Source organism: Corythoichthys intestinalis, chromosome 9 (assembly GCF_030265065.1).
Source record: "Corythoichthys intestinalis isolate RoL2023-P3 chromosome 9, ASM3026506v1, whole genome shotgun sequence".
Taxonomy (NCBI): domain Eukaryota; kingdom Metazoa; phylum Chordata; class Actinopteri; order Syngnathiformes; family Syngnathidae; genus Corythoichthys; species Corythoichthys intestinalis.
In genome coordinates this window covers 7,274,359-7,286,577 of record NC_080403.1, presented here as the reverse complement: position 1 = coordinate 7,286,577, position 12,219 = coordinate 7,274,359, and the positions used below count along the sequence as shown (strand labels likewise).

At 37.0% G+C, this 12,219-nt stretch overlaps 1 protein-coding gene across 2 annotated transcripts in view; it reads left to right on the top strand.

Moving 5' to 3' along the window:
• Positions 1–8,846: 8,846 nt before the first annotated feature.
• The window catches only part of cfap20dc (CFAP20 domain containing), an 89,548-nt gene continuing 86,175 nt past the window's right edge, over positions 8,847–12,219 (top strand). For both annotated transcript variants that reach the window (XM_057846943.1, XM_057846944.1), the window contains exons 1-6: positions 8,847–8,982; positions 9,101–9,190; positions 9,422–9,515; positions 10,692–10,764; positions 11,333–11,447; positions 11,540–11,693. In XM_057846943.1, the coding sequence (XP_057702926.1) occupies positions 8,962–8,982; positions 9,101–9,190; positions 9,422–9,515; positions 10,692–10,764; positions 11,333–11,447; positions 11,540–11,693 (547 nt within the window). In that variant the 5' untranslated portion in view covers positions 8,847–8,961. The remainder of the gene's footprint in view (positions 8,983–9,100; positions 9,191–9,421; positions 9,516–10,691; positions 10,765–11,332; positions 11,448–11,539; positions 11,694–12,219) is intronic.

Here is a 12,219-nt window from a genome sequence, read left to right as displayed (position 1 = left end):
AAATTTGCTAAATTTATTTCTCCTGTCATCGTCATCTGATGTCGCAGACGGAAGAAATTCAGCATCTGGCAGGCCTCATAGGATCTCTTCAGTCGTCATCGCTGGACACCGCATCACTTGGGTCATCATTTGACTCGACCCACTCTCTCTTGATTTTGGGAAACTGGGTGGCGACTGACTTGCAACCCTTTTTTCATCGTGTTGAGGGTTTTTCAAACACTGAGAGAAATAGTCTGGGAACCATCCCATTAACGGCCTCTCGAGCAGGTACAAAATCAATCGACACATCAGATTCGTTTATTTGCGTGACGTGTTCTTAACGAGCAACGTCACTCTTGCGCGTCGGAAGTCGTCTCCTCAACAACAGAGATGGTGAACAGGAGAGCCGAGAATATGTTCCAATCCACGGTAAAATCAGTTTTAAATTACCAAAAACACATCGACACGAGTCATTGACAACAGTCCGTCTCGTGCTAGCCATGTTGAATAAACTCCGCTCTCCTCGTATGTTTACTTCCGCGCGCAAGTCCCTCGTCCTTCCCTCGTCGTTTTACTAACTTAACTGCCTGTCGCTGATTGGTCCACTCCGCTGTCTGTTTGCTGTGGCTTGCTCCGCCCTGGAAATTGTATCCGCTGAATGGTAGCCAGACTCAATAGCTGAAACAGCGGTGAGTCTGGTGTACCAGGCAAGGTTTCCGCCGCTTAATTTTTTATGTTTGGCTTCCTGGAAAAAAAAAATCACAGCAGCATGAAAATATTGGATGAATCCTAATTTTAATTCAATAATTTTTAATAATAATTTCTTGGTGATCAAATAATAATGCCCCAGTCAAAGCAGAATCTATTTGACGCTATTGTTCACTCTTCAAACAGGCAGATATTGATGCTGTAGTACAATATTCATTGTTTTATTGAGATGTATTTGGTACATTAGGGCCTGGCAGGTGGATTGTTTTATATATAGGACATTTACCCTGTGACAGGCCAAAAAACAACGAGCCAAGGACCTATTTGGTGCTGGGGACATTTGAATTTACATAATACCTATAGATATAGTAATAAAATCACATGAGTAGAACACCTGTCAGCAAACCTATCTACTTATGACAGGCCAACAGCAACAACAAAAAAATGTCGCACTTCAACAAACAGGCAGTAGGAGTCCCCCTCGTTTATCAATAAAAGCCAGTAATGGTCTACAGGACTGTCTCAAAAAATTAGAATATTGTGTATTCTAATTTTCTGAGACAGTCCAGTATATAATTTACAGAAAAATATGGCATATTTTATAGATGGTTTGAATTGCGATTAATTGCGATTAATTACGATTAATTAATTTTTAAGCTGTAATTAACTCGATTAAAAATTTTAATCGTTTGACAGCCCTAGTTTTTTTATCTCGTGGCATGAGTTGAGCTAGAGCCGTGAGTCGAGCATTGGCATTACCCGAGGGGCCGGATAATGAGAAGCATGATGTTTAGCTACTCTCGCTCAGTTCTTCCTCATTGCGTACCGAAGAGCGCGCGGCGCGCTGTGTGTTGTACTTCCTCTTTACTTGGCAGATTTCAATAATCGGAATTTGGATGTTTGTGAATCGTTCTCGAATCTTCCACGGCCGAATCGCGAATAATCTAAGAATCGGAAATTTTGCACACCTTTAGTTGCCAGTGTGATAGATTCCGGAAAACTAGAGATATTATTGTTTTAATTTGATAGTATATAATTTCTTTTATGGTGCATGAGTGAACAGTACAGGGCAATAACGCTATTGGAACGGGGCGTCATTTCTTTATATATGGCAAATCGGAATTGGCTAATTTGGGGGGTTTTTTGGCGTAAAATGTTAATATAATAGATCATTGTGCAATAATATTTCATATAGATGGCGTTGTGCTGAGAAAGTATAGCAAGCAAGACACGCAGGGCATGGTAGATTTTTACATGTTATAGATTGTAATATGTATATAAGTATTCAAAAATATAAACGTCCAAGAAAATCCTCAGTTAGTACTTTGATCTTACAAATGTAATGCTTTATGTTATATATGCAACCATTTTGTTTTACTTTACATTTGGCAATCAGCTATTGCAAATTAAAATATTCTGAATTACAATACCTTGTTATACAGATGATGACCAAAAGAACTAGGGTTGTTTCGATCATGTTTTTTTGCTCCCGATCCGATCCCGATCGTTTTAGTTTGAGTAATTGCTGATCCCGATATTTCCCGATCCGAATGTTTTTTTTGCTCCCGATTCAATTCCAATCATTCCCGATAATTTTTCCCGATCATATACATTTTGGCTATGCATTAAGAAAAAAATGAATAAAACTCGGACAAATATATACATTCACATACAGTACATAAGTACTGTATTTGTTTATTATGACAATAAATCCTCAAGATGGCATTTACATTATTAACATTCTTTCTGTGAGAGGGATCCACGGATAGAAAGACTTGTGACTTTGTATAGTGTGACTAAATATTGCCATCTAGTGTATTTGTTGAGCTTTCAGTAAATGATACTGTGGCCATCCCAAATGCATGATGGGAAGTGCACCCATGACTGTGCGTCGTGCTAGCAATTCCTATATCTTCTCTGCATTGGGAAAAAACTTAAGGTGTTAAAACAAAGATCAATTACCACCTTGCTTCCCATGATATTTCTAATCATAGGGAGAGGGGTTGCAAGGCTTTAGCCAATTAAAATATGGCTCCAAAGGCTGCCAAAATTCACTCTACTCATTGTGCGCTGCCTTTTATCTCTCTACATAGATAAAACGGCATCATTACAGATTGAGCGCGACAATGAGTGAGAGTGTCGTCCAGCTCATACATTAATATATAACAAGACACATTTTCTAATAAATTAATTGCCGCCATTATTGGGATAAATTTGATAACCCTACTTTATGACTAAACTAAAGACTCTGGATGAGTGTAAAATATTATGTCTGATTCGTTAAATACAATTAGAAAACGATTTAATTAATATATATATATATTAAAAAAGGCATGGCCGATATTTTTTTGCCGATTCCGATACTTTGAAAATGACGTGATCGGACCCGATCGATCAGGATACCGATCGATCGGGACATCTCTAAAAACAACCATTGTATATATCATGTTGGGATAGTTTCATTTAAAGAAGAATATATCTTTTTCCATATATTGCCATAGACTTCACCATCTCATAGTGAAGTCTATGATATTGCCAAGGTATGCGATCGGGATTCAAAATCAGGTGAACTTGCACTTGGGTGCAAAAATATGCGATTGAGACATCTCTAATTGTAATCTTGCAATTGAAAAGATACCTTAAAGTAGTTTCAATTTAGATAATTTGCTCATTACCTTCGCAGATCCTCAAGACACATTGGAACAATTGGTGAAATTCTCAGTTGGCTGGGAGATTCCATTGGAAGATATGCAAGTGGAGATAGTTGAAGCAGAGCATCCCACATCTTTCAACTCGCCTCCCTTTCCTACGATTGCCCAGTCACTACACTGCTCAACTTGAGGACTTTAAACAGAGTTGGAAGTATTGCAGTGCATCAGTAGATTATGTATTTTGGAATTATAGCGTATTGCTTTTGTATAACTGAGTATTAAAGCTAAACAAAAGAGGAAAAAAATGCGACTACAAGATTTAAGTCGTCGTATTAGTACAAGAAAAAAAGTCATAACATTACAACTTATAAAGTCATGTATTGCAATATTAAGAGGATAATCTCATGGTCCTATTTTTTAAAAAATTGTTTGACCTGTCGTACTAGACCAGGGGTGCCCAAGTCTAGTCCTTGAGAGCCCCTATCCAGCTCGTTTTCCCATGTCTCCCTCCTTTAACACACCTAAATCAAATGATCAGCTCATCAGCAAGGTCTGCAGGAGCCTGATAACGGTCCTGATTATTTGAGTGTTATATTGACTGCTTTTGCTAGGGTGCTGATTTTCAAATATTTGACAATGGTAAAACAGTAAATTTGTTACATGTTCCTTGTTCAGTATGGAGGTCCAAAGCCACCAAAATCAAAATTTTGACCTTGATGTATTTCCATATATTTCATCTTTGAATCTTATGTTTCAATCATTGTCGTTTTAATATGCACTTTTATTTTTCCTTCATTTTTAATTTTTGCAGCTGTGGTCCTCCATAGTACAAATGTTCCAATAATTGCTAATGAAAAATGTTGGTGAAATAAAATGTTCAAAAGGTACGTCATGCTTCCCCCAATTTAAAGGGCGTTTAATGAAATTATACATATTCAATGTACATGCATTACAGCGTCATAAAAAAATGTCTGTACCAAGATTACTTGATGTTAGTGGGTCCAAAGGAGCAGTCAATCATGCATGTTCTGCAGTCGTGAATTGGCATTCAATATGTGGTATGAAAATTCCAGAGTTTGGCTCACTTGTTTTCCCAGTCAATCCGGAATCTGTAGATCCTGTTAAAATCTAATGCACCAATTTGAGCAATAACACAAGAGGTAATACTGTATATGAGCATTGTGACATGGTTAGGTTGCAAGCAAAGTGCCAAAGACAGCCATGATAAAATTCAGTGCATAATCATGAAAGTCATATAGTTTATACACAAAAGTTTAATATTTACCAAGGAAATAATTCTTTGTCAATTATTTAATTTGCTTTAGTTGCATTATTGAGTAGCAAACTAATACACTTGCCAGGCAATGTTAAATTAATGCAGAAGAACAGTAGAACACCTGTGTGTGAAAAAGCTTAGCTAGTTACGGTACGCATCGTCGTTAGGTACTTTCTATCAAATGTTTATCCAACCTCTTCCCATCCTTCGCGTACGTGTCACCTAGGACCTTACCAAGTTGCTGTCCGTGGCCAGGCGAAGGCAACGTAGCTAACCGTGGCTAACTTTATCGACATCGATTTTCGTGCCCTTCTTTAAATGCAAAATCAACTGATATTGAAATTGGGATTACATTCGCTTGAAAAATCCTTTTAGTACATGACACCCAAGAGAAAACAAAGTAAACTCCTTACCTAAGGTGTTTATATCATCTGCCGTAATATGGAAGAGGAAGCAGCAACAGCAGCCAGCAGGTCGGCAATGGTGTGTCCCGCCCTCCTCCCGAACAATCGCCGTTCTGATTGGTTAGAATTTAGGCTCACGTTTACCCCGAAATCTATTTGTACATGCTCAGAAAACACTTGTAGATCATTAAAGAAAAAACACCCGAAGAACGATTCACTAGATTGTGTTCTTAACGTCTTTTTTTGACCACGACTTGGAATGATATTTTTGTATTTGTGTTTTGCAACAGATTATTTCGATGTACAAGTAGTTTTTTTCGTCTGTAGTTACAAGTGACTTTTGTCTCTGAAAATTCGACATGGGGGAGACAAAACTCGTGAGGTTGTAATTGGTGGTTTTTAACCTGTAGCAAAGAAAAAACACCCGTAGAACAAAAAAATCACCTGTAAACGGAAAAAAAACACTTGTTGAAATTTTTTTTTTACATTGTTTTTTTCATGTTTATTTCACAACGCAAAATTTGGAAATACAAGTTTTTTTGTTTGTTTGTTTTACAAGTTAAAATTAGTCATTTTACAGGTATTTTTTTTAATTTTAAAACTAGGTTACGAGTATCTTTTTTGGCTCATAAAACTCGACAAGAATGTAACAAAACTTGTGCACTTGTAATTGGTAATTTTTAACCCGTAGTGAAGAAAAAACACCTGTAGAACAAAAAAAAAAAAAACACTTGTAAACGGAAAAAAAAAAACACTTGTAGAAATGTTTTTTTACATTGTGTTTTTTTCATGTTTATTTCACAACGCAAAATTTGGAAATACAAGTTGTTTTTTTTGTTTTACAAGTTAAAACTAGTCATTTTACAGTTTTTTTTTTATTTTATTTTAAAACTAGGTTACGAGTATCTTTTTTGGCTCATAAAACTCGACAAGAATGTGACAAAACTTGTGCACTTCTAATTGGTAATTTTTAATCCGTAGTGAAGAAAAAACACCTGCAGGACAAAAAAGTACTTGCAAACAAAAAAAAAACAACCTGAAGAACAATTTTTTCCTTCGAGTTTTTTTCATGTTGGAAATACAAGTGTTTTTTAGTTAAAATTGGTCATTTTACAGGGATAATTTTCCATTTTACAACCTCACTTCTTTTGGCACTATTCTATCTCCATAGTTCCAGTGTAATGCAGTTCCGTAATGCATATGTGAAACCTACAAATTCATTCATTCATTTTCTGAGCCGCTTATCCTCACGAAGGTCACAGGGGCGCTGGAGCCAATCCCAGCTGACTACGGGCAGTATACGGGTATACCCTGAATCGGTTGCCAGCCAATTGCAGGGCACAAGGAGGCACGCACAGTCATACCTAGGGACAATTTAGACCGTTTGATCAGCCTACATGCATGTTTTTGGGAGTACCAGGAGAAAACCCACGCAAGCATGGTGAGAACATGCAAACTCACCGAAAAAACACACCGGAGCCCGGGATTGAACCCTTGATCTTAGAACTGTGAGGGTAACGTCCTCACCACTGTGAAACCTGTTGTGTTTTATTGTGTGTTATATTTATAACTGTGGCAAAAGCAGTTTTAGCATTTCGGTGGTTTTAGGAGGTATAAGCCCCAACCCGCCCCCCCCTCCCAAAAAAAGGACTTTGTGCCTAACTTTATGTTAGGGAGTTCCAGCAAGAAATTCTAGCTACATCCATCATCCCTGTCCAATGGTGTATCACCTGAACCAATACACATAAAAGTCATACCTGTCAAGTTGTACGGTTTCGGCGTAATTTATACAAGTGAGCACTGATTTTTAAATGTGTACAACGTACGTTCAAAATCTGTTAAGTTTTTCGTGCATAACGTTTTTTTCTCCGTTCGGATTTTGTCACCATTTCAGCAACGAGACAATGCACCGAAAAGGTGTGCATTACTACGTTGGTTGAATGATGCGAGAAAAGTCAGAGACACGAAGCGAGAACAGCATTTGTTCTGAAGCTGTAGCAAACGTGATGCTAGGCTAGGTGGCTCCAATATTTCCTGACTGTAGCCGACAGCCTACAATCTACACCTAAATATCAAATGCATGTAGAACTACATGCAAAATGACAGACGGCGTAAGTAAACAGCCGCCATTTTAAAGCAGGAGACTTCTCAGAAAGGCTCTGTTGTAGTGAACCTTCCTAGCAAACCTAAGTAACTTTTTATCTAAAATACTCCTAAATCGGCAAAATCTTGACTTGAATCTTTCTTTAAATGATGAAACTGTTTCAAACTTAGACAGAAGAGAACTAATGCAAAAACGGGAGCAATTTTAACAGTTGATTTACAACATTAAATGACTTCCAAACATAGCAAAGGTTACTATGTTTTTTTTGTGGGGGGGAAAAAAAAAAAAAAAAAACATGAAAGGTAACACCAGTTACTTTGCCAAGAAAATAATTAGTCTTACATTCAGGTAACTGAGTTACTAACTCAATTACTATTTTGGAGAAGTAATTTGTAACTGTAATTAATTACGTTTTAAAAGTAAGATCAACAACACTGGTCATAAAGATGAAGTCTGCAGAATGAAAAGTGACGAAAGCGGAGATTTTATTCTGCCAATTTGTTGCCGAACACAATTTGCCTACAACTATTGCTGGTCACTTCTCAGAATTATCAAAAGAAATGTTCCCTGACTCGAAAATTGCATCGGTAAGTTAATTTTATTAATTGACCTTTTTAATTTATACTGGACACACTAACGAACTACCTTCAAGTGAAAACTGAATTGCGAGTTGATGTGCCATGAAGTGCAGCCATCAAGATATGATAAAAAATTGCCAAAAGTGCTACATACAGTTATATCAAAAGTCACTGTTAAATTTTAGTAATCATGATGTAGCTGAAGATATTGATTGTTCTTTGATTGCACCATGTTATGTGTTACAATATTACCAATAAATTCATATTGTTTTAAAAATTAAGTTTTATTTTTGTTTCATATTGCACGCTATATACGACGTTGTAAGATTAGTCACCAATTTGTAAGGGCATACGTCACTATTTGTAAGATTGCCAACGGCCTCGGGTTGACAGGTATGTTTTCGTTTGTTTTATAGATTTTACGATGAACTACCACTTGTGACTTCAGTGACAGAAAATATTTCAGTGCACTGATGTAGTAATGTACGAGTAATAACGCCACTGTTCAGGCTATTTACGTTGAAGAAGTGTGCCCTCCCCCAAATGTAATTGCCCCCCCCCCGTAATTTCTTTCTGCAGCCGGTCTGGTACGAGTGACGTGTGGGCGCTGCCGTCATGGGGGACATTTCACGCGGGGCGGCTATTTTTCGGCACAACACCTTTACGTGTGAGAGAGGATAGTTATTTGTATTATATAATCTTGTCATACTTTGAGCATTAAAGTACTTACACGCATATGGGTTCGAGCCTCGAGGTGGCCCAGGTCGCAAGAAATGTATTATGACGTACTCAAGAGACAATGTTGTTGTAATGGCGTAATGTTGATGTCATGTTAGTGCACACACGACAAGCTCACACGTTCGTCACTCTTTATTTTTTTCCTTCAAAATTAAAAATTCAGGAATCCTGCTTCACCGACCGTCGAACAAATTATAGTTAAATTTTAATGAATAAGTTTACTTGTACGTCACCCGGCCTCCAAAACGCTTGCAGTAAAAAATAAAAAATAAAATAAATAAATATGTGCGCTTGCAGTCATTGTAACCGGTCGCTGATTGGCTCAATCTGACCTGTAACAACATATCTGATTGGCGGGGAGCCGCGCCTTGTTCACTGGCGGCACCTGGTTTGCGATAACCATGGCAACGAACGCCGTACACTACGGATGTTTATTTCATTGATCCTGACGTCTGCGTCTTTGAGTTGTCAGATACAACTTTAATTGATCAACTATCTTTTTGTCAGACGCCAGGAGGAGAAAATGTTTAAGCACAATTATCAGGTAAATATTAAACCGTCGAATAGCAGACGTTTAATTGGAGCCTGCGCAGAATGCAAACACAATCGATAGCAAGCAAAGAACGGTGGATAAAATCCTCGTTTATTTATTTATTTTGCAGGGGGGAGCTGGGGTGGAGGTTTTCAGTGGACAAGGTAAAGACCCCGTGGCCAAGTGGAAACTTTATGGAGGCCAGTCTTCCATACGGAAAGTGAGCGAACCTCATATACTGTAAATGTACTGGTGGAGTTGGTTTTAGCATTGGAACTGCATGAGCCGTAAATTTTTTTTATTGTAAATGCATTCACTACGAAATAACAATCACATAATTTACTTAAGGAGAGCCTGAGTATCAACACTGTAATGTACAATGCTTCGTGCAAATTACATTAGAGCGAGGGAGAGAAAAAAAACTTGACTTGTTTAACGTGACTCTTTCCAGGAGTATGACAAAGGGGTCAAAGGATTTGTTTACTGTCTGGAGGGGAGCAGCAAGTCTGTGAAGATGCATTTGCCAGAGAATGGGAAAATGTCATGTAAGTTGACACTCTTGCCAAAGTAATCTTGACAAAGCAACGTTTACATTAGTAGTTACTTGATTCAAATGATAATTCAGTTAAATTACTTTTTGAGTTACCATCTGCAGACTACCACGTTTAAGACCTGAGTGCAAGTTTGATTGCAATTATTATTATTATTATTATTTTTTTTTTTCACTGTGTAACCACTCTGATGCACCCCAAACATCAGTGTAATTTTAAATAAATTCAATTTACATTTTCAACAATTAGGTTAGAGCAAAACCACTTAAGTACAAAAAATGTAACAAGTAAAGAGTTCTGAGCAAGAGTGCAAATAACTTCACGAAAAATTTCACAATAGCTCCCTGAGAGGCATCAATTGCACTTTTGTCAACATTTACTGTACATATATATCAAATAACTATAGAAAGAAATTAAAGTAGCAAGCCTATTTTTCCAAATACAGTAGTTGTACAACTACTTGTGGGAATTAAAACAAAACAAAAATCTACCAAAAACATCTACCAATACCAAGCTGATATTTGTTTTCAGTATCTTTGTTTTGCTGTGATTTGATTTTACATCCAGAGAAAGTGACATCTCAGGTATTATACATCAAATCTCATTTAAACTGCTGCTCTCCAGTTTGCAGCAAAATGAGTCAGATTAAAAAAAAAAAAGAGTGACTGGAGTCTCACATTAACAATAAATTAGGTATTGATGAGTTAGCTTGCTGTATCACATTTTGGCTAATAGCAAACTAGCTCAGCAGTTCTCGTCTGTAAGTGAAACCCATACTTTGTCACATTTCCTTCCTTTTTCATTTCTCAGTCCTGTGTCCTTTATGCCTTTACTTTATCATGATAGATTACAAATTTCAAAATATTTCGTCCAATATATTGTAACAAATCTGTTTAACACTTTGGTGTTGGTTTTGAATGCATCACACAGCGCATGGGGTAATAGGGGGAAGAAAGACACAGTGAGAGGTTTGTGTGCTTGTTCGTGCAGCGAATGAGCTGTTGATTTTTGATTTGGCATTGGCTGCAGCCCACAATAGCCGCCTTCTGTTGTTTTTTTTTAACGTAATATTTTTGTGTGATTATAGATTTAACAATTATTTTTAGGTGACACATAGTATTATTTTAAATTCATTGTTGTAAGTATTAATGTGTTGCTAATATTCCTTAGTGGGACTTCTTCAAAGATTCTTGGCCATTCAAGTGAATATTCCTGAGGGCAAAGACTTTTCTATGGAGCTTGTGTAAGTTGGTCGAATGAAGATTCATACAATATTCTTGTCAAGTATTACATACACCGATGTTCAATTTACACAAATTATAATTTAAATTAACTTTTTTTTTTTTTTTTTTTTTTTTACATAGTATGTTACTGAATAAACAACACCTTCCATTGTCTGACAATAATATGATAAAGAAAAAAAATAATTGCATTGAGGTTAATTTTCTTTCCAAATTTAGTCTTTTTTTTTTAAGCTCACGACTACTAACCAAATGATGTTTCCACAATCTGTTCCCTGCAGGTAAACCTAAGATGTTATTACCAATAATAGCTTATTGGGCTCGTTGTTTGTTTTTCCAGGAAAAGCAAAGCCGTAATACATGAAAACACTTAATAAATACAAGCTGCTTATTTTGATATTTTTCATGCATCATATTTTTAGACTCAGGTGAAATATTCCTGTTCTTGTACGTGTGTGTGCATTTGTGTGTTTTAAGCACTGATTTTACAGCCTACTGACAACTGCCTTTGTGATCACGGCATCATATACAGAACCATTCACAATGTGCCCTGTTGTGCCTGTGCTACAGAATAACTGATGTCGGCCACCTGAAACGGCGACTGTACTTATCGACCGTGCATAAAGAGTTGTCTGCCACACTCTGGCATGCAAAACTACCTCTGGCAGGAGTGAAACGCAATATTGTGAGTACCTGACTCATCCGAGACATTCTGACATTATTTTTAGGTTAGCTCCGCGTCCTTGACCATCCAAAATTCTTGTACTCTCGTCTCAGTGGACCACATTGTTTGTCGACCTGGTGTCCTTCACGGGGGAGTTATTCAAGGCCACTGGATTTTTGTCCTTGGATGGCATCACCTTGTTTGCCAATTGTAAAGTGCGAAGAATCTTCACTGTGAAAACGGAACCAACTGTAATGACAAGTGATGGTAAATACTATCAATTCTGTTCATCCTAATCGCCTACGTATTTACTCTCACACTGTACAGTGGGTCCTCCAAAGGGAACTACGCATTGTTCCATGATACTGGTTGAGTTCTATGTATGGTATGGTAATTAAATTTATTGTTGCAACAAAAATCACTAAACCTTCATTAAACATACAGGTATTGTCATAATTAATAGATAATGTTTTAATTAACTTTAAACATTTTATTCTTATTAGAAATAAAGAATTAGACTGGTAATGCTCGCAGTTATCATTGACAGACATCCCTCCCGTCAATGGCAGCTAATGAGTTAAAACTAGACTGACAAATTTGAGCGATTCAAGAAATCGACAAGTATATAATATGAGCCATGAAGTCAAATGATGTAGATGCGGTATGTCCACAAAATGGCCCCCACTCAGCAATTGAATGTCAGACGAAAACCTGTGTAAATATCTGTGTACATCTGTACCATGAAAACATTGGTTGCTTACTGTATATGTTGTAAAATTGCATTAGGGAGCTC